At 43.3% G+C, this 24,020-nt stretch overlaps 2 protein-coding genes across 2 annotated transcripts; both read left to right on the forward strand.

Moving 5' to 3' along the window:
- The first annotated feature begins 4,839 nt into the window (after window positions 1-4,839).
- LOC112637848 lies at window positions 4,840-5,811 on the forward strand. The gene has a single exon (XM_025408505.1). It carries the CDS (start codon window positions 4,840-4,842, stop codon window positions 5,809-5,811), a length of 972 nt encoding a protein of 323 aa, XP_025264290.1.
- A 3,555-nt stretch (window positions 5,812-9,366) lies between these two features.
- LOC112637849 (matrix metalloproteinase-24-like) lies at window positions 9,367-10,386 on the forward strand. The gene has a single exon (XM_025408506.1). It carries the CDS (start codon window positions 9,367-9,369, stop codon window positions 10,384-10,386), a length of 1,020 nt encoding a protein of 339 aa, XP_025264291.1.
- The last annotated feature ends 13,634 nt before the right edge of the window (window positions 10,387-24,020 follow it).

Raw genomic sequence — 24,020 nt, forward strand, 5'->3', positions numbered from 1 at the left:
AGTGAACCAGCTGTATATTTATACAATATTGCATTGGTAACTGAGAGCCATCCTTTATCCGTATAGGTTTCACAAAATTTTTGTTTCCATTGTGACCATTCTGAATCTATTGTTAGACTTGCAAGCATCGCACTATACCAGTCCATACATGCGTCTTCCAGAAACAATCTAACGGTCTCAATTTTATCTGCGTCTCTTTCGATGCCTAGCCGTGTGCATTCACTTTCAAACGTATTTATCCATTCAGGCGCATTACAATTTTTACCTGTAAATTTTTTTAGTATAAATTTCTCTGATAATTTTTTTAGATTTTTCCTTCCTGAATCTTCGCTGCCTTGTTGTTTTGCGAACTTTTCCAGAATCCTTGTTAGCATCTCTTCTGAAAGGTTCAACGATGGTGTTGTCCCTTGTTCTTGTGGAGTAGCTGGTTTTTCATTTGATACCTCCTCTAATACATAATCTTTGAATATCATGTTTCCTGCTTCGTCTTTGTACAGTTTCGAAATGTCTTTTGGTAATCTAATGTGTATATTTCGGGTTTGTCCTCTCTTCTTCAAGGTATTTTGTATTTGCCTGTAAGATGTAGTAGATGCTAGCTCTTTATGATGATCCATCGTCTGATATTGTTCAGGCATGATATAACTTTTATTGTCTTGTGTTGTTATTGAGGTTAGGACAATCACGTTTGACTTTGGGTCCTCGGCGTATGCTTTTACGATAAATGTAAATTTTAATGTGTCCATATTTGATGTCTTGAATTAGCGATAAAAATGTTGTTTTATAAGGTTTATGGTTTTATGTTAGGAAATAAATCTGTATCTGAGTTTCTGCAAATAAGAGATTTTGGTTTATTAATATAACTTGCGCTTAAACTTAACTTATTTACATTATTTACATGATTTGCATTACCTGCAAATAAGAGAAACAACATTTACAGCTAATATTTCACTATTTCTTAATTATGCCTCTTAATAGCTTTACAATCACTTCTCTTTGTTTAGTCCTTTGTCTAATTGATCTATAATCTAAAATCCTTTGTCTCTCTAGCCTAACCTTTCTTACTGTAGGCCCGCGGCCCGTTTCCGGTGGGCGGGATATACGAATTTTAAGGCTGATGAAATATGATCACCACAATCATATTTCGTTATATATATAATACAATTATAAAAGTATAAAAAAGAATACAAAATATAAATGAATAATATATAATTGAATAATATATAATATAATGAATAATATATAATATAATATAATAGGAGGGCGATGGCAACGACGATATGGTGGTGGTGGTGGTGGTGGTGGTGTCGAGGAGAGGCGATGGTGGGGCGGCCGCTGGAAGAGTGGTGACTCTTTTTCTGCACATAAAAAAAATTTATTAATTATTTGAATAATTTGAAAATAAATACCTACACATGCGACCTACCTCCAATTAATTATCAGCATCCGTATCAGAATCCGAATCAGAATCATAACTGATCATATATTCAAGATAGTTATGCTGATGGATTCCTCGCATCCTTTCGGAACACGTTTCTCGATTTCCGCCTGGCAAACAGCAATCTCGGCAAATGGCTGCCTCTAATTTGTTCCTCTTTCTAATCCGTATATCCCTCTCTCTAATCTTTATATACGATTTTAGATGGGAGGTCGCGATTGGAGAATTTCTTCCGCCAAGTTCACGATTTCTTAAATATTCCACCACCGACATGTTCATTAATTTTTTATTCCGTTGCTCGCACACTTTAGTCTTATTCACTTTTTTAATGTTTTTTTTTCACAACGTGCATTGTGGACACTTTTTTAATGTTTTTTTTCACAACGTGCATTGTGGACACATATTGCACGGAAATGTCAGATATAATGGATCTCTGCAATTAGAACAGTATCATCCATCCGTTGCATCCAATGTCTCAATTACATGTTTTCGTACGGCATACATCTCTATGGGGTCTACACCTTGCAGATCAATCATGCAGGACGCACATACTGTTAAAGCGCCGCCAGTCGAATAATAAAAGAATATCGTACAATACTTTTTTCGTCCGCTTAATGCATTAATTTCTGCGATAGATACTTTTTTTTCTCTGACTAGTGCAGAGTCACTATCCTCACTGCAGTCACTAATACAGTCACTGTCGGACGACAACACGCGATCTTCGTCTTCGTTTTCCATTTTATGTATTATCACACAATATATATATATATATCACATTTTCTAACAGAACACTATCTTTTCTGACAAAACACTTTCCGAGAGAACACTACTTTTGCTACCGACGTGTCGATGCGTTTTCAAATGACGTACTATGATCTGCTGCGCTTCGATCCTTCTTATATTCGAACAACAAGCTTTCAGAGACTGTTGGGGACACGAAAGAAAATTTTCTTGCAAATGTACCTAGGATCGTAGAAAATGTGCTATTATATTACACAGATTGCTTGAAAAGGTTGGACTGAAATATCTCAAAAATGTAAGTTTATGAAATAAAGTTATAAAAATATGTATAAGGGTAAAAAAGAGTATAAAAGTTTATTATAATATCCCATTTGCAAAAAAAAAAAATTTTTTTGTGTCCCCGATAATCTCTGAAAGCTTGTCAGCTTAATCTCTATTGTTTATACGTCGAACGGGAAAAAAACCTGGAATTATCTATATTAGGGGTATACCTCGAGAGTACAAAGCAGCCGAACATCGGCGCTGATATGTAAACGAGGGAGACACCTCCGATTAGTCAATCAAAGCCAATTGTGTCCAATTGTATTGTTTCTAATCGAGTAATCCCCAGACAAAGCAGCCGATCATTAGCGCTATTAAAATTTTTCCTTAAAAAATAAAATAAAATACAATAAAATAAAAGAACAAAAAAAAGGATTAGGCCCAAAATTATTTTCAAAATACAATAAAATACAATAAAATAAAATAAAAAAACAAAAAAAGGATTAGACCCAAAAAAGGATTAGGCCCAAAAAAGGATTAGGCCCAAAATCCTTTTCAAAAGAATACCGCTCTTTTGTTTATGCTTGTCATTCAACGTGAGCCCCCCCCCTCGCAACCCCCGCTCCGCTGAGATCCCCTCGCACCTCACCTCCCTGAGAGGACCTGGGTTAGAACCGGCCTTATACATCTACTAGCGCGGCCAAGCGCGCTCGCGTGCGTCACTTCAGAGGTGTGTTCATGCGCGACGCGTTGCTGGCGCGAGTTCGTCGCGACGAGAGTGGTATCGTGAACCTAGACGACGCCTCGGGGCCGGGTGCGCATTGGGTGGCGTACGCTAAAAGGGGAAAAGACGCTATCTACTTCGACGCTTTCGACAATCTTCGGCCTCCTCGAGAACTCGCGCGTTATCTCGGACGCGACACGCGCATCGCGTACAATCGCGACTCTCAGCAGACGTACGATCAGAGCGTCTGCGGACAATTGTGCCTGCGCTTCCTTCGACGAGTCGATTGGGGAGGAGGAAGGAGGAAGCCCTTCGGTCTCTAACGGCGATAGCGCGCGTCATCATGTCGCTGATTCTCACGTTGACCGGAAGAAGCAACGTTCTCACGGCGAGTTACTTTCCGCCTCTCGATCTGAGCGACGACGATTACGAGCCTGACCAATTTCAAGACCTACAACACGATTCCGAACGTGAATTCCTCAAACAATAAATTTTACTTCGACGACAACGACGAGCGATCCCGATCGGATCCTACGAGCTGCGCGATATAAGCGCCTTCCTGAGAGCCGCGATTCTTCGAAGACTGCGACGACCGCCGAGCGCGAGTACCGGAGGGAGAGACGGCGGCGATGGCGCCAGCGACGGCGACGACGACGAATATCTGTACGACATCGAGGACGTGGAGGACGAGAGCGGCAATCGCGTTCTCGCGCTACGCGGTAACGACAATACCATGAGAAGCGAAATCAAATGCGCGTACCGAATTAATTTCACCAAACCGAACAATATCGGATCGTTATTAGGTTTCTCCCAGTCCCGCGTATTGCGGCCGAACAAATGGTACGCGTCCGACGAGCCCGTGAGCATTATCGCGGTTAACATGATTCGCGTGGAGTGCAACCTGACGACGGGCGCGTACGTGAACGGGAGATCGGCCCACGCGATACACGAATTCGCGCCGAACGTCCCGCCGGGATATAAAGTGTCGGAGATCCCGAGGCAGATCATTTATCTGCCGGTCATCGCGCGACTCGTGACCGACGTATCGCTGCGCGTCGTCGATCAGAACGGTCGATTGATCGATTTCCGCGGCGAGGAGATCTCGATTCGATTGCACGTGCGACGCAGACGATAGAGAGCGCGCGGCGAGACGGGAGGACAGGGGAGGGAACGGGGCGATGCTCGTCGTGCGCGAATCTAGCGTCGCGATGTCGCATCGCGGCGGCAGCGGCGGCGATCGCGATCGCGTCGCGGGAACTCGAGTCGCGCGCTCGAGAAAGAGGAGCGTCGGGGGATTGTCCGCCGCCAACGTCGCTTTTCTGCGATCCATGGGTTTCGTCGTACCGAGAGCCGCGCGATAGTTCGACGACATGAGGGACATTCTGAGCATCGGCGGGGAACCCGTCTTCGACGATCGCATCGTGAAGATCGAGAGTCACACGTACAATCCGTACGCCAACACCACTTTCAGATACAGCGACGAGATATGAATACCCATACAACAGCAGGATCTATACACGCTGCCGTGCGAGAGTTTTCTCTACGTCGAAGGTAGACTGCATGCGAAGAATAATCCGCCGCCCGCGTCGAGCCGTGAATCGGGTAAGCCTGTCTCGGCCTCTAAGGAGCCGTCCGTGTCCTCGACGCCGGCGTGGCTTGTGAACAATTGCGTCGCCTTATGTTCGAGGAGATACGTTATGAGCTCGATGGCGTGGAGATCGATCGTAATCTCAACGTCGTATTTCGAATAACTAGCACGATCAAGAACTATGCCTCGCTGACGGCCGAACGAGGCAAGATCTTGAAGAACGCCGGATGGAATCTCGCGACTGGACCGAGCGGCGTCACGTCGACGGGCGACTTCAACTTCTGCGTTCCTCTCGACACGCTGCTAGGTTTCTGCGAGGATTACAGGCGCGTCGTCATCAACGCGCGTCACGAGCTGATTCTGATAAGAGCGCGAAACGACAACAATTGTCTGATATCGCGCGAGGAATTCGAGCCGAGAGTCGAGCTCGCGAAGATACAGTGGCGCGTGCCGCACGTGGTGCTAAATGACGTCAATAAATTATCGCTGTTGCGCACGTTGGACAGCGGCAGATATCTGAGCGCGCTCTTTCGCTCGTGGGATCTCTACGAGTTTCCGCTCCTGCAAAGCACGACCAAACACTCGTGGGCCGTAAAAGCGGCCACGCAGCTTGAGAAACCGCGTTACGTCATCTTCGCGTTGCAGACCGGAAGGAAGAACGTCCTGTCGCAGGATGCTTCCAGATTCGACGCGTGCAATCTGACCAACGTAAAGTTGTATCTCAATTCCGACTTCTATTCGTACGACGATATGAATTTGGACTTCGATAAGAACAAGATCGCCGTACTGTATGACGCCTATGCGAGATTTCGACGAACGTATTACGGATCCGCGAGCGACGAGACGCTTCTGACTATGAACAAATTTCTATACTGCGGCCCGCTCGTGGTGATAAATTGTTCCCGCCAAAACGAAGCGATTAAGAACGCCACTGTGGACGTTCGTCTAGAATTCGACTGCAAGGACAACGTTTCTTCTAACACCACGGCGTACTGCCTAATCATTCACGATCGCGTGGTGGAGTACAATCCGCTGACGAACGTCGTGCGTAAGATCTTGTAAGACGGCGCGTCGAATGGGGGGAGAGAGGAAACTCGAAATCGCGAAGATATCGGGGAGAGACGCGAATAAACGTCAGTCTCTCGCGACGATGACCGCAACGACGATCACGGGCGATATCGCCCCCCCGATCTTCGTCGATCTGCAGGGCTTCGTCGTCAACGAGCGATTCGCGAACGGCAGAGATCTGACGCATCACGTCTTTCGCGCGCCGATGTCGTGGAATCTGCTGACGAAGAGCGAGAAGTCGCAGGCCTGTTGGCTGACTCTTAATCACCACGAATTTCACTGGACCGACGGACACGTGGAGTATAGGCACGCGAAGCAGATCGTTTGCGACGCGATATATCGCGCGTCGAGGGATCTCGAGTCGAACGCCGCGGTGACGATCTACGTCAAGGGTCGCGAGAAGAAGAAGTGGCTGGCCGACATCGCGGGAGAGGTCGTGCAGCAGCTCGACCTGACGATCGAGACCATCGACGCCGATTACGAGGATATCGAACCCCTTCGAACGCTAGCCGCGACTCGCGTCTATCGCTGCGGCTATCACTCGAAGAATTGCGCCTTGGAAAACGTGTGCAAACTGCACAACTGGTGATTGGAGAGACGCGATAAATTGCGCGAATGTGAACAGACGCGTCGTGCGATGATTCGCGCGCCTCGCGTGTTTTCCGCATCGTAGATTAGTTTTGTGCGTACTCTTATCGACGACTAACTTTTTTATCTCGCGCGCGTCGACTTATCGCCTACCTAAAAAAGTATTATTAATACTTAGAAAGATACTATTAATACTAAGAAAAATAATATTAATATTAAGAAAAAAATAATATTAAAATAATATTAAAATAATATTAAAATAATATAATATTAATTAGCGAATAAACGTTAACTCGTATCGCGCGTACGCGGTTAAACGCATTTTCCGGCACTTCCTCCGGAGCAATCGAGAATTTATCGCGCCTCATTAAATTACCTCGTTATATTTCCGCATCGCACGATTTTTTCATACCGTCTTAGATTATAGCATTAGCATTAGCATTCGACGGAATCATAACGACTCGGCGATAGCGATGTCGCGCGATTTTTTCATACCGCCTTAGATTATCGCATTAGCATTCAACGGAATCATAACGACCCGGCGATAGTAATATCGCAGGTATAAATTACCGCCGAGAAACCGTTTTTTCTCAGAATGAGTCTCGCGATCGCGTTATTGAGTGCGTCTGATATTGCAAGTGTTCTCAGTGCGTCCAGTGTTCCTAGTATGTCTAGTATTTATTCATTCATTCATTCATTCATTCATTCTCGGAGTTATTCTTTCGCGCGAACGACGATGAGCAACAACGATGAAATTTCGAGATTGCGGAGAATGCTCCACGAATGCACGTTTACGCCGTGGATGTGCGTCTGGAAGATAAAGTACATCAGAAATCTCATGGATGCGATCCTTAATATAGTGGTAACGTGGAACGTAAATACCCGTTCATCATCGTTCTTTATTCTTTCGAGGAAAAATACGACGTACATTGATCGCGCGACATTTTTCACAGTTCGAGAAGGAGGTGGAGATCCAAGGATTTGTGAACATACGTCGCCGACATTGGATACGACAGACGAGACTGAAGCAACGTCGATTCTTAAACTCGTTATGGTGCGACCGGCCGTCCTATAGAAAATGGGAGAAACGCTCCCCTAATATCTATGCCGACATATTTCGGCTAAGAAGATTATTCGATATGGAGCCGGTCTCGGATCATACGTTTAAAACCGAACATTTCTGCGACGACGATTCTCCTGTGGAGATATGGTACGATGACGTGAGCTCGATCGAGGAAACGAGCTCCGTCCGCACGGACGACAGCAGATTTTAACCGAGGTATGGATCTCTTTTCGTATAACGCGCCGTTCTTTCCTTTCGCGTATCTCGATACGAATTATTAATACATGGCTTTACATATTTCAGACGTCTCGTCAATCTCGACGTCGAAGGACAGCGTCGAAGGACGGTGCCGAAGGACGGCGCCGAAGGACGGCGTCGAAGGACAGCACCTTCCCTTCCTCCCGATCTCCGCCCGCATCGCCCCACCTTCCCTTGCGCGCGTCGTTCGAACGCTTCTTAGATTTTTTTGCTAACCACTGCCGATCTGAAAGCGACAAAAACTTCTTGATTCCATTCGGTTCGTATCGTTCGCTATCATACGACGGACGTGTCGGCGCACTCTTTCAGATACACGATCCTCTATATTCATCTCTATATTCATACAATCCATTTTATAGGGTCATTTATGGGTCATTTATGGTTGATTTATGGTTCATTTATAGGTTATTTATAGTTCATTTATGGTTCATTTATGGTTCATTTATGGTTCATTTATAGGTTATTTATGGGCTATTCATAAGTAGCTTCCCAGGTAGCAGAGTGATGAAATCTTAATAACATTTTAGTAATGTCAGTTGAAGAACGCGTCAGTTTGAGTATATAAGTCTTGTTTTGCCGCTCCTTTTTTTTAAATGGTCGTTTCATATGGGTCGTTCTTACAGTCGTTCTTACAATAAATTTTCCAGTTTAAACGCACATGTTTTTGTAAGACCGTTTATTTTAGATACGTAATTTTTTTTTTTAAATGGTCGTTTCACATGGGTCGTTCTTACAGTCGTTCTTACAGGTCGTTCTCACAGGTCGTTCTTACAGGTCGTTCTTAGGTTGTTCTCACAGTTCGTTCTTAGATCATTCTTAGATCGTTCTTAGGTCGTTCTTACAGGTCGTTCTTACAGGTCATTTTTTACATACCGTTGCGCGTTAAATCATATTCAATCGTATATATGTTTAATAGTCATATATTTTAATCGTATGTATTTTAATCGTATATATATTTAATAGTCGTATATTTTAATCGTATATATTTAATAGTCATATATTTTAATCGCAAATATTTAATAGTCGTATATTGTAATCGCTATATTTCAATCGCTATATATCACATCCATCGTCGATAGTCCCACAATTATCGAGAGCAAACAGGGAGGAGGACTCGAAGACTCCGCGTCCTCTCAAACATTATATTAGAATATATTAGAATATTATAATATATTAGAACATTATATTAAGCGTTATATTAAGCGTTATATTAAGCGTTATATTAGAATATTATACATTAAACGTTATATAAGTATACGTAGATCGCGCAAATTTTTTTGTATGAATAAAGAATCATTTTTTGTATGAATAAAGAATCATTTTTGTATGAGTAAAGAATCATTTTTTGTATGAATAAAGAATCATTAAAAAAAAAAAAACGTTCGTTCTTTCCATCACCTCTCTAGCGCGTCCGAGAGTATCTTCCCTCCCCTCCTCTTTTTGTACGAATAACGAATCATTTGTTTCTTAAAAAAAAAAAAGTTCGTTCTCTCGATTGTCCTTCTCGCGCGTCCGAGCGTATCTCCCCTCCCCTCCCCTCCTCCCTCTCCCTCGTACGACGCTTTCTCGCGTTCTAGAGAACAATATATCGCCGAAGGACTCGCGCGCGCGATAGTTCGCGCTAACACCTCGCGAGAGCCATGACGCGCGTCGCGTTATCGCTCGCGCTGACGATATCCCTGCTCGCGGCCGTCGCGGCGGCACTGACCTACGATGACGTCGCGGAAGCGTCCCGTTATCTTCGAATCTACGGCTTTCTGGAGAACGAGGAGAATCATCAGCAGTCGTCGCTATTGGACAACGCGACCGCCCTAAGCGAAGCGCTATCATTGTTTCAGGAATACTACGGCCTGCCGGGAAACGGCGTTCTGACCGTGGAAACGATTTGCGTCATGCGCAGGCCGCGATGCGGCGTCGCGGACATTCACGCTTACAGCCCGTTGACGAGAAAGTGGTCGAGGACGCATCTCACGTGGAACTTCAAACTAGCGAACAGAGATACTCTGCGCACGACTCAGAGCGCGTTCGCTCTGTGGTCCGAGCAATCCTCTCTGACGTTCTCGCGCGACCCGCTGCGCCCCGATATACTGATATCCTATCAATCCGGCGCTCACGCGTACGAGAACAGCGACAACGGGGGCTCGTGTCCGTCGCCGTTCGCGGGACCGGGATCGGTCGTCGCTCACGCGTTCTTTCCGACGGGAGAGCCCAATCAAGTGACCGAGGTGCACGTCGACGAGACGGAGCCGTGGCACATCACGCTGACCAGGCCCTCGTCGGACAGGCTGTATCTCTTTCAGACGCTGACGCACGAGATCGGCCACACTCTGGGTCTGACTCACAGTATGAGGGAAGATTCGGTCATATACGCGTACACGCCTTCGGAGCAAAGGCGATATCCGCTCAGGCTGAGCATAGAGGACGTCATAAACGTGCAAAATCTCTACGGATCGAGAGAGACGACGATCCGAGAGAATCCTACGATCGTCGACGCTACTCCGACGACCGCGGTGACAACTACGACGACGATGGCCTCGATGACGACGACGACGACGACGGCCGCGGCGCCGCCGACGACCGCGAGGACGGTTAAGCCGTCGCTCGCTCCCTCCGATATCGCGGATCTATGCACCTTAGTAGGATATATAGGAGAGTTCTAACTCAGGTCCTCTCAGGGGGGGTGAGGCGCGCGGGGGATGACGTCACGCGGGACGGAGGGATTTCGGCGGCGGCGCGTGTTTATGGCAATATTATATTACATGCCCGGCTGATAAACAGTATTGCGTACGGACATGTTCGGTTTATAAATAATATAAACATCAGCATTTTTTGAATTGAGATTATGATCGTATAATAGAGATGTGACATTATCGCCATATCGTCGTAAACGCCTCGTAAAAAGTATGCGCGGTCCCATATATTTATCGAAAGTATATGAAATATTGTATCGCATACCCGGTTGATAAATAATATAAACAAATAGTACCTCAGAATCGTCTTTCACGATTTTTTCTCGGAAGAATTTTTAACGTATCAGCGCCGATGTTTGGCTGCTTTGTACCCTTGCTTCCACCGCTCGTATATCAGCGCTTTCGCGGTACACCCCTCACCCCCGATATAAGTAATTCTAGATTTTTTCGTTCGACGTATCCTTATCTCTCTTTTTTTCCTAGTGTTTGCTCTCTCATGATAACTCTCTCTCTCGCGAGGAGCTATGCATGAAAGCTGGGATGGGCAAACGCAAAGAAAGTACACCACGATATAGTAAACTTAAAACTCTTTATTCAAGTTTTTATATATTTTTTTTGTCTTACATATTATATGGACTAAAAGCTAAAGCCGCCAGCTCGCAATCGACGAGTTGATGCTTGTTGAAAACGTCACTCGCGCGTATTACATTTGATACTTCTTTAAGATCCGTTACAGTGGACGCGATAATTTTTGGAGAATTGCGTAAATTTGACATCGACTGTCTCGATCACTTTATTCAATCGATCAAAAGTTACATCTATGCAATCATCGAGATCGAACATGCGATGTAACGTCGATTCGACCATCATCATGCATACGTTCGAAGATTCGAGACTTATGAGTTTGGCGTCGTTAATCGTACGAACTCGCACTGTTAGCGGTCCAACGCTTATAAAATTATATATGTCGTGAGAGTCGTTCCGAAGGAGATTTAGAATATTGCGACGTTGCTCGCAGAGTCCCTTCCACGTTTCGAGAGATAATATCAGTCCCTTTCCCCGATGATCTCCTATGATAATCTCCACGTAACTCGGCGGACCCACGTTGATACCGATTTCGAGGAATTTGAATTCCGTAGCTGTCAATGCGTATCGTCTGCCTAGTATACGAACCGCACGACGCTCCGACGAAATGCTACGGGAAAAATTAAAATTAAGTAATACTAATAATACAATTTGTAAAAATAGAAAAATAGAAAAATAGAAAAAAAAATGTTAAACGAAACTTACTCGTCGTATTTATTCTCAAACGATGGAGTTTTATCACGACTCGGCACGTAATTATTCACGTGTCTTCCGATACCGTTGCTGCTTCTTTCAATGTAGTACATTTCTCTGGGAGGTTATGAAAAGTGAATCCACGAGCGGTTAACGCGACACTGGTCGGAATTACAGGAATTAATCGGTTATACCCGACGCTCATCTACCAAAAGTATAATGTCGTGGTGGGGGATCAATGCTTCTAACGCATTGGAATTTAGGATAAAAGGGAGGCGGCGCTCGAACAAAAAAATTCTTAGAAACGCATGCAAAGGGTTAGGGTGGGGAAATAAGAGAGATAACGCATATTAATGTTTACATATTTTATTTTTCTCGCAATTCTTTCTGGCGTCGCGACCACCAATTAAATATTTTGAATACATTTTGTAATGCGCAATTCTTAACATGTTTTCCGCATCGCATACTATTCGTATCATCTAATTTATTTAGAGCATCGATATCTTCGTAATCCGCATCCAAGGTTTCAATAATATAGCCGTTCCGCGCATCGTCTAGTATATCGGCCAGCCATTTTTGCTTTTCAAGTCCTTTGACGTACACGACAGACGATTCTTCTTCTTCTTCTTCTTCATGTATCGTACCAACGACAGCTGTTGTAATCGCACGCTGAGCCAAACCATACGGAACGTTTCCGTCTTCCCATTGTAATCCGTGATGATTTCTAATCAGCCATGAGACTTGACATCGCTCAGATTTTGTAAGCGTGTGCCACGGTACGGGACTTGCGAAAAAGTAATGCGATAGAACGTATCCCTTTTTCAAGACTGCCGCTTCCTTCACGACAAAATTTTTCCCAACGATAAATCCTTGCAGATCCACAAACGTTGGTATGGACATGACGAGATCTCTCTCTCTTCGAACCAGTTGAGAGGAACGACAAAACTCTAAAACCATCTCGCAAGACTTTGATTTATATCATGCTCCTCTTCCCCCTCTCTCTTCTGTCGATGTTATCGCCTAGGTGATTTTGCGTACAACGTTGGTCAACGGATTGTACTGGATCACGCGATCGTGTATGATGAGGCAGTACGCAGTGGTATTCGGCGGCACGTTCTTCTTACACTCGAATTCCAATCTCACATCCACAGTTGCGCTCTTGACCGATTCGTTTTGTCGAGAACAATCGATAATCACGAATGGACCGTGTTGTAGAAACTTCAGGACGTTGAGACTCGGCTCGAGATACTCGTATCCGTAATAATTCTTGCAGAAGCGTGTGTACGTATCATATAGAATGGAATATCTGTTTTTATCTAAATCCAGATTCATATCGTCGTACGGATAATATTCCGAATTCAGATAAAGTTTAACGTTGATCAATTTGCAGTGGTCGAATCGACTCGTATCCTTAGGCATGACATTCTTCCGACCTGTCTGCAGAGCGAAGATAACGTATCGTGGTTTCTCCAGTTGAGTCGCAGTCTTAATGGCCCACGAATGCTTGGTTGTAAGCTGCAATAGCGGATACTCGTACAGATCCCACGAGCGAAAAGCCATGCTGAGATATCGTCCGCTTTCCAGAGCACGCAGCATCGACAACTTTTTGATTTCACTCAACAGCACGTGAGGCATTCGCCATTGTATCTTGAATATGTCGATCACAGGCTCCTGCGCCGAATTTCCATGCAGACAATTGTTGTCGTTGCGCGATCGTATCAAGATCAATTCGTGACGAGCGTTAATCACCACGCGTCTGTAATCCTCGCAAAATCCCAGCAACATGTAGAGCGGTACGCAAAAATTGAAATGTCCATTCGTGTAGGTAAACGGCTCCCAGCCAGCATTTTTCAAAATCGTGTCTCTATCGGATGATACCGTTACATAGTTTTTGAGCGTAGTAGTTATTCCTACGTTTCTATTGCGATCAATCTCAACGCCGTCGAGTTCGTATCGAATCTTGTCGAACATGAATGCGACGCAATTATTTCCCATTATCACATCATTTTCTCCTTCAGCTGGTGGTTTGTTTTTCGTTAGTCGTCCCTCGATGTATAGGAAACTCTCATGCGGCAGCGTATACAGATCCTGTTGTTGTATGGGTATTCTTATCTCGTCATTGTGTCCGAATGTTATATTGGCGAACGGGTTGTACGTGTGAGTCTCGATCTTGACGATACGATCGTCAAAGATAGGTTCGTCACCGATGTTGAGAATGTCGGTCATCGTTCAGCTGTTTCGCACCGCGAATCCCAAAGATTGCAAAAACGCAACGTTCGATGCGCTGAGTTTCTTTTTCTCGGATGATTGGATATTAGTGAATGTCGACGTTGATGTTGTTGGTATCTCTGATTTCGTAAAGATTGCGTTATCTCTCGCGTCTTTCGATCCGTTCAACACGAGCATCTCATACGTAGCATACGTACGTACGTTATCGCCGCAGCCGTCGTACGTGCAATCTTACGGTGATCTCTTCTCCACGAAAATCGAGCAATCGTCCGTTCTAGTCAACAACGCGTAACGTTAAATCCGTAATGCTCCGCGCGATGATCGGAAGGTAAATGATCTGCGCCGGCGTTTCCGATATCTTATATCCCGGCGGTACCCTCGGTGAAAATTCGTATCGTATGAACGAGTTTGCCGTTGTTGTACGCGCCCGCGGTCACGTTACATTCTACGCGGATAATATTAACGTTGATAATGTTAATCGGCATGTTCGATTCGTACCATTTTCCCGGCTCGAGAATACGATTCGAGAATCCTAGCAGCGATCCAATGTTGTCGGGTTTGCTAAAGTTTAATCTGTATGCGCATTTGATCTCGCTTCTCATTGTATTGTAATTAGCGCGGAGCACCATCGGATATTCGCCATCTTCGTAGTCATCGCCGTCAATGTGTTTCTTATCGTGATGTTTCCGTGAAATTGCACGTTTCAAAAATTCATGTATATCTCGCAACTCGTACGATCCCTCGGGAATCGTAATTTCCGCGTCGTCTTTGCCAAAGTAAAATTTATTATTCGAGGAATTCACGTTCGGTATCGTGTGATAAGTCTCAAAATCCGTTAGACCGAGTTCGTATTCATCGTCGCTCAAGTCTACAGTGGGAAAGAAATTTGCCGCGAGAACGCTACTCTTCCCAGTCAACGTGAATGTCATAGACATGTCGACAAAACTGTTGAACTAATACTGACAAGGAAAGGGTCGGAAGTGTCCCCCTCCGATTTTAATGAGCTTTGAATATGTTGTAGTCTAGATCAAAATAGGAGACACGTATTTTTTTATAAGTGCTGAGTCGGCCGTTAAGGGGGTGAAACACCTTCTTGAAAAAAATCGATTTTTTCATTTCTCAGCGGATACCGTCGAAGCGATAAGAGATATAAACAAAAGTTTCAAATAAAAGTTTTATGGTCTTTAATGTACTTCAAAATCATGTAATCAGATTTGTCGAAAATGTCATATTTTTCGAAATCCCCCCCCCTCCCTTTTAATGTTTGAAAATTTTTAAATTTGTCTCATAACAAAACTTATAGCTCATTTAACGACAAATTCAATCATATATAATAAAGTTGTATTCCGAAGTCATTATATATATGTATATGGAAATATTACATAAAATACCGTACATAATTATTGCATACAAGAATAACAAATATTCATGGTTGATATCGGTTACAAAGATGATGATCATGAAAGAAATGATTTATACAAAGGGATTTTTTACACCATGCGCAAGAAATTACAGCAATTTCACCGCAAATATCACATGTTGGTTTTAAATTAGTTTTGAAACAAAAATCTACTGGTGTATCAAATTCTTCTGGTTTCTTTTCTAAATAACCACTTTTATACCATGCATATTTGAATAAATTTTTAAACCTTGGTGATGAAAATTGATTATGTGTTAATGATTGTAATTTTAAAATATTGTTTCTTGAATGAAACTTGACGTCAAGATCTAAAAGCATGATGGTATCTGAAAAATGTCTAACAAAATTTTTCCATAAACGAAAACCGAATACATCTAAAGGTTGTATTTTTCCCGTTGCTCCAGCTGGTATAGTTAACAAATTAATATTGTCTATAAAATCTGGTTTGTTTCTTTGAATTATATCAGGACAATGACCAGTCCAAGAATCTAATAATAACACTGATTTTGGTCCAACATTTGGAAAAAACACTTCTTTTATCCAGATCTCAAAATGATGCGATGTTAATTTTCCAGATTTTGATGCCATGACAAAGATATTATTATCTTTAAACATTGTTTCTTTTACTATTGGACCAAATGTTCCAGTAGGTTCTTTTAAAACAATAAACAGAGGCGATAATAATCTACCATCAGCTGAAACAATAGGTTGTATAGTATAACTATGTGTAGTTGCTGATATGGATTGTACTATGCGCTCTACTTTTTTAATACCAATAGGTGATAGTGAACGACCGGAATGAAATTCTAATTGAAATCCACTTTGGTCCGAATTATATACATTTTCAATTCCATATTGTATAATAGAAGATTTAACATTTTCGATAAATGACTTGCTTCGTGCTTCTAAATCTTTGTCTGACGCTAAATTTTTTTTTGTTATAAATTTTGTAATTTTTCTAGATACGATATTATGTGCAAGCTTAAACCTTTTTACCCATGATAATGATGCTGTAAACCCAAGTAGATTTACTTCCTTCTGTGCGCGAAGAGCCCATCGAGCAATATCAATGTCATGAATAATTATTCCCTTTTCAATACCTTCATGGAATTTATTTAACGTATATGTTGAAATTTCTTTCAGTTTATCAAATCTGTTGCCACCTTGATTTACTTGCTGCTCCCATCTTCTTAATTGACGTAATGACGTGACTTTCCGAAATCTATTTCTTATAGATGCAAGAGTTCTTGACTTTTTTGTTCCACTTCTCCATAACTCTACTGCATTTCTTTTATATTCTATTGGTACAGAATCCGCAACACATTCAATTTCTTTTACAAAATATGTGTCTTCTTCTCTTTCTTCATCAATTACAGGTTCTACTTCAGGTATATCAAATTCGTTTTGAAAATCTAATGATGATTCTTCATAAACTTCAAACGCTTCTTCATACATTGATCGAAGCATATTTTCCATCATGTCTTTTGTTTCATTTTCATCTGTTGTAACAGGACTTTCTGGGAATTCCCCAGTCATATACAGTGCAGTGTATAGCAGTACTGCTACATTTCTTGGATTAAACATTATCTAAAAAAATTATTAACATTATGTATATTTGTTTTATAAATATTAGCAAAAAAATACTTATTAGCAACAAAAATATTTTATTATTTAATGCGTATTAATAATTTGTTACGTTTTCCGAGTTTCATGAAAAATAGAACAGTTTTATCACATAACTTAAATAAAGTAATAAAATATTAATTATAATTTAAATACATTAAAACAAAACAGATAAACCGCAATTTTGAATGAAGTGTAAGTAAAAGCAAAAAACTATAAAAGTTTTAAAAATCGAAAAAGTACATACATACTGTATTGTTGTGTGCGTGGGGCACAATTGTTTTTTCAGGATAACGGCTAGTCTTGTTAATTAACTCGAGCACTTGTTAATTATTTGATAACTGATTTGTGACTGTCCGCCGCTTCTAGGCGGTGGCTTTTAACGCCTCCGGTTCTGAACGATTATCGGAGGAGGATCGCGCGGTGGCATGACCAAATAAAATCATTGGTTATTTCTAAAGTGGCGTGATCAAAATGCAAGCGAAGGAAGTCCGAAGACTTCCTCGCATTTTATTGCAATTCAGCGCTATTTCGAGAGTGATTTCTTCCTCTGTTTGATGACTTGGCCGTGTGATACTGGCTGTATCAGCACTTCGGGCAGCTGACTTTCTTATCGCGACGCATTTTTTCGCTCGCTTTATAAGTTATAATCCTTTTAATTATTTTCTTATATATATAAATATATTTACTATCGCGCTCGCGTATATTCGATAGACGCTTTAATAGTAATATGTGTTCCACTGCACGCAGTTGTTAATAAAATAATATATTGCACCAACTCATTTCGCGAATGCGACATCTGTTTATTCATAGAATTGAATCTATTAACATCGGCATCTGATCAATAATTTTCCTTGTCCGACTAGTTTTATTTTTCATGCATTAAAAACATTACTTTTCCATATAAATTATATGTATATTTATTGTCACATAATATAGACATATATTATAATTATAATTATTATATAATTTATAATTATATTTATAAATATAATTTCTATAATTTATAAAAATATATTCTCATAAATTATTTATTGCTAATTTATGGTTGCCTCTGTGAGTTTGCGAAGAAAAATGACTGTCGCTGTGAATAACGAGCGTCATAAGGCGGATAAAGCGGGCGTATAGTAGTGTATAGGGATATTTTTAATTTATTTCTGAAAAATGTGACTTCGGAATACAACTTTATTATATATGATTGAATTTGTCGTTAAATGAGCTATAAGTTTTGTTATGAGACAAATTTAAAAATTTTCAAACATTAAAAGGGAGGGGGGGGGATTTCGAAAAATATGACATTTTCGACAAATCTGATTACATGATTTTGAAGTACATTAAAGACCATAAAACTTTTATTTGAAACTTTTGTTTATATCTCTTATCGCTTCGACGGTATCCGCTGAGAAATGAAAAAATCGATTTTTTTCAAGAAGGTGTTTCACCCCCTTAACGGCCGACTCAGCACTTATAAAAAAATACGTGTCTCCTATTTTGATCTAGACTACAACATATTCAAAGCTCATTAAAATCGGAGGGGGACACTTCCGACCCTTTCCTTGTGAGTTAAATAGCGCGATATCCGTCTTTAAATTCGCACGCATCGACCGTTCGAAGAAACTGCAAGCACAATTGTCCACAGATGCTCTGATCGTAAGTTTGAACAGGCGTGTGATTGTACTGTATCTTCGTTACGTTTCGTCCGAAATATCGCACAAGTTCCTTGGGAGGTCGAAGATTGCCGAAACTGTCGAAATATACGACGCGATTATCCCTCTTTGCGTACGCTACCCAATGAGTACCCGGTCCTTCGACGCTATTTAAATTTACGATGCCGTTCTCGTTTTGATAAATACCACTGATCGGTAAAGAGTCGCGCATGAAAACGCCTCTAAAATACGGAATGCGCATACGTTTCGCCAGTTGTAGCAATTGTACGTTGGTAGTTGCGCCCTGCGGCATTTTTAACGTCTCTTTGACGTTTTTTTTTTCTTCTTCTCGTTGAGACTCCTCGTCCGTGTTTGTAAGGAGCAAGGTATAATCCGCGACCTTCCATGGCGCGATTGTGACGTAGCATCTCTTGCATCTGACGTTGCGCGGCTTTTCCGTCGTTCACCACCTTCGCTACACCCGCCGCTCCGCCAATCAGGGATCCGAGCGCGCCCAGCATTGGTAGAATCGGCAATACGCCGCCGCATTTCGCTACCGGAAGTATCCGTTTCTTCGCAGTTTTCTTTTTCGTCTTCGTCCTCTTCAGGCCCATACCGAGCTTCGTCTTGGCTTTCATCGCCGCCCAGACAGCTGTGGCGGCGGCTCTCTCAGCGAGAGTCGAATCTCTCGCACCGATACGATTTCGCGCTTTCTCGGCGAGTATCTTATCCGCCGCGTGTCTCTCGGTGAGATCGTTGCTCCGAGAGTACGCTATATCGTGCTCGCGACACGCCGCGTCCAATAAATTTATACCTCGATCGCCTCTGGCTAATCGCTTCCGCAACCGCGTGCCTGGGCCGCAAAACTGATAGCCGGGAATATGAAATTCGATCGGAAGCGCGTTTATCGCACGATTTAAGAGACCGCTGCCTCTTACGATTCTCGCTGACATACGTAGCAATCTTTTATCAACGGAGGCGGACCGTCAATGTGCGTTCGCTGCCACGGCTGGTTGTAATGTCGCATGCACGAACGATATTGTCGAACCTCCGGATCAGCCTTTATATATTCAGGAAGCTTGTCCCACAATCGTTCGACGTAATCACCGAAATTTTGCAGTAAAAGAATCTTCGGAATATACTGCAGCTGTTTGGCGGTAAGTCCGAGAATGTCTCTCTCGTCCGACAGAAGGAGAAACATTTTTGATACTGAGCGGTTTCGAGTCGCAACACCTCTATAAATAGGCCTCCCCCTCGCGATCATTCACAAAATTGGATCGAAACAGAAAACATGCGGTTCGTACGACAGCCTTTGACGATACGCGTGACGAATTGCGACGACAAATTACGCTCGATGGGGGACAACGCGGAGATGCGCAGACATGGTACGATGTTACCGACTACTATACGCGCGATTGTTTGCGGTCCCTCGAATTGTGGTAAAACCATCGTTTTTGATAAGTCTACTGGAAAGTCCACACGGTGTACGTTTCGAGAACGTGTACGTGTACTCAAAGTCGCTGCAACAGCCGAAATCGATATCTGGAGAATTTATTGACGCCGATCGACGAAATCGGCTACTTTACGTTCTCGAATAACAGTGACGTCATTCCACCGAGCGAGGCATGTCCAAACTCGATTTTTATCTTCGATGACGTGGCGTGCGACAAGCAAGATACGATAAGAGAGTACTTTTCAATGGGTCGTCACTCGAACGTCGACTGCTTCTATCTTTGTCAGACGTACGCGAGAATACCGAAACATCTTATACGCGACAACGCGAACCTGCTGATCTTGTTTAAACAGGACGGTACAAATTTGAAACACGTGTACAACGATCACGTGAATACCGACATGTCGTACGAGGATTTCAGTGAATTATGTCGTACTTGTTGGCAGCAAAAGTATGGATTCCTAGTGATTGATAAGGACAGCGCGCTTACGAACGGGCGATACAGAAAAAGATTTAACGTGTTCGCGATACTTCGAAACGATTAGTCGCTGTCGGCATTCCGTCGAGAAGGGTGAAACGCTCGACGTTCCGTCAACATGGCTGGAAACGATAATATTCGCAAGCGTGAAAAGATTGCGCGGGAGATTGAGAAAACGAGCGAATCGATCCGCAAGAAACATCGCGCTTTGAAGACCGGTAAGATCGACGAAGATATCGCGGTCACGGCCCATTTTAGACCTATTATCGAGCCACTGCAAAAGATCGTCGACAACTCTAGCGCAATCGCGATGAAAAACGAGCCGGAGAGTAACGCTGACGCTATAATTAAAACATTACCCATCAAGCAAAACAAGAAGGAGGAGGAGGAGGAGGAGGAGGAGGATGCGACACCGAAAAAGAGGAAACGATTGAAGGCTAAACGTTTATTGACGCCGCGTACATTGGATGAACCGCTGCTAACCTCTACACCGCTGATAACCTCTACACCGTCCGGGACAACGAGAACCGTACAATCCAGGATACCCAAATTACTCGATGAGATCGAAGAAGTTCTCGAAAAATCCCAAAAAAACCTGTTTCAAACGAAGTTTTCCACGGGCAACCCGCTCGAAACATCCGTTCGAAACAGATTACAAACATCGGAAGGTCAAGAAGTGTTACGAGAGCACTTGGGATCACTGGGGCAAAAATACATGGGTGCTCTTCTTAGCGGCGACGAAAGAAAAAGCGCGATCGATCACGTTGTACGGGCGTCTTATTTCGACGAGAATGGAATACGTCTCGGTAACAAACGATTCGACATTGACAAAGATGACTATAATCATAGACAATGTGAGATACATCGGTACACCGGGATTATACGAGTTGATCTTCAAGAGAATTCCCGACGACGTCGTCATACACTGAGGACGATGTGCAAAAATATAAGAGCATATTGATGGCGACGAGTGCGCATAAACGTCAATATGATGCGCAAAGTCAATTAAAGAGCAACAAAGGATACAAGTATAAACAAATAATCGCGCCGTTGATGTCGTTCGAATCGAAAAAGAAAAAAACGGGAACGGGAGTATTCACGCCTCGTGCGATGACGCTAACCGACAATAAGATCGATTACGTGCACTGGGACGATCCCAACGAGCTAGTGGATCGCCTGTGATTGCTCGATGCTTCGCGTCGAGCTGGCCACAACGCTCACGACAACGAGATTCTTGTCGATCATAGAGGAACTCCGCGAAGCCGGCATTATTATAAATTAAACGGCGCCTCGACGAAACTAATCAGTCGAGCGACGTCACTCGCATCGAGAAACAATGCCTACAAATTTGGATCAACAAATTTGGATTATTTCGAACGCAGAAACGAAGAAATCAGCACGAGCGATCATTGGGTAAATTGGTGACGAGTTACTTGCGTCAAAACGCTCTGTGTCGCGTCGCGACGGACTATACGCGAGCGTCGCGCAAGATTCGCCGTGTTAGCGCAACCTGAGGCTGATACCGATGCGGTCAACAAACTGTACGTGGAAGAATGCGTTAAAAACGTTGAAAAATCAACGGAAAGAATCAGACGAGAAGCTGACTGCGTTCGAGAAGGACCTGCGAGCTTTGCAGGCTGCGATAAACGAGCGTCGTACGATTAACGCTAATTCAGAAACGGCTATCAACCTGTAATGTGCTGTTAGTGAACAGCTTAGGAGCGGCTATTGTACAATTATTAAACATCTAGAAAGGTTTACCGAACGGCTACGAACGTTATCCGACGATTATCGAGCTATAATGAGTGGCAGTGATCGAAGAGGAAACGGTCTCGAACGAGGCTACGAATGATTCAAGAACAACTGCGAACGAGGCTACGAGCATCTCAAGGACGGCTGCGAACAAGGCTATGAACACGTCAGGAACGGTTACATACGAGGCGGCATACAAGTCCACAACGGCTACGAACGAGTCAAAAACGATTGTCAACGAGGCTATGAACGGGTCAGAAACGATTGCGAACGAGGCTACGGACTGCTTAAAAACGACTATCAACAGGGTCAATCGCGACAACAAGGATCAAGAACGGCAGTGAACGGCTATTGAACGGCTACGAACGGCTATGAACGGTAATCGAACGGCAGTGAACGGCTAAGGAACGGCTATTGAACGGCTATTGAACGGCTATAAACGGCAATCGAACGGGTCAGCAAACAACTACGAACGGCTATTGAACGGCTATTAAACGGCTACGAACGGCTATTGAACGGCTATAAACGACAATCGAACGGGTCAGCAACAGCTACGAACGACTATTGAACGGCTATAAACAGCAATCGAACGGTCAGCAAACAGCTACGAACGACTATTGAACGGCAATTCGATCGACGAATCGAAACAACGATGGGCGACGATCGGGAATAACCGGGGAAAGCGAAGAACAACATAGTTTAGAGAAACGGCAGTTGGTGAACGAACTGCACGCACCGGCGGAGAAAAAATTTCCCGAAGAACACGTAATAGTGCGGGGATACGATGATCTGTGGCAAGCCGACATTGTCGAGATGCGTCCGTACTCTCGTTTCAACAGAGGTTACAACTACATACTCACAGTCATCGATGCGTTGAGCAAGCACGCGTGGGCCGTACCGCTCAAAGAGTAAAGGCGGAAGCGAGACAGCTGACGCTATCGCCGAGATAATTCGAGATAGCGAGAGGTGTCCGAAAAACATACAGACCGACATGGGAAGGAATTTATATAACGCCGACGTGCAACGGCTCATGCGAAAACATGGCATAAATCATTATTCTACGTATTCGGTATTGAAGGCATCGATCGTCGAGCGATTCAATCGCACGCTAAAAGACGACATGTGGAAGATGTTTACGCTGAACGGATCTTACAAGTGGATTAACGCGTTGCCGGGACTCGTATCGGATTACAACGCGCGCAAGCATCGAACGATCGGTATGCGACCCGTCGACGTTACCCCGCGTCGCCAAGAGACTCTTGGCTACTGTATACAACCGTGTAAATATCGCGGGTCCGGCGAAAATTCAAAGTAGGTGACTCGGTACGCGTTAGCAAGTACAAGACAGTTTTCGAGAAAGGTTACACGCCAAATTGGACAACCGAGGTGTTTAAAATTGTAAAAGTGCAGCATACAATCCCGTGAGTTATCTACTCGAGGATTATCGCAAAATCTATCGCTGGAGCGTTCTACGAGCACGAGTTGCATCGCGCGAATTATCCCGACGTGTATCTCGTGGAGAAAATACTGCGCAGGAGAGGTGACGAGGTTTACGTGAAATGGCTAGGATTTGACAATTCGCACAACTCTTGGATACATAAGGACAATATGATTTAATTTATATACAATGTTTATTAATATTTCTTTCAATAATACTAATATATATATATATATATATATATATATATATAACAGGGTCTACCAAAATGTGTGGAAACCCCTAAA

Source organism: Camponotus floridanus, unplaced genomic scaffold (genome assembly GCF_003227725.1).
Source record: "Camponotus floridanus strain SB8 unplaced genomic scaffold, Cflo_v7.5 scaffold211, whole genome shotgun sequence".
Classification (NCBI taxonomy): Eukaryota; Metazoa; Arthropoda; class Insecta; order Hymenoptera; family Formicidae; genus Camponotus; species Camponotus floridanus.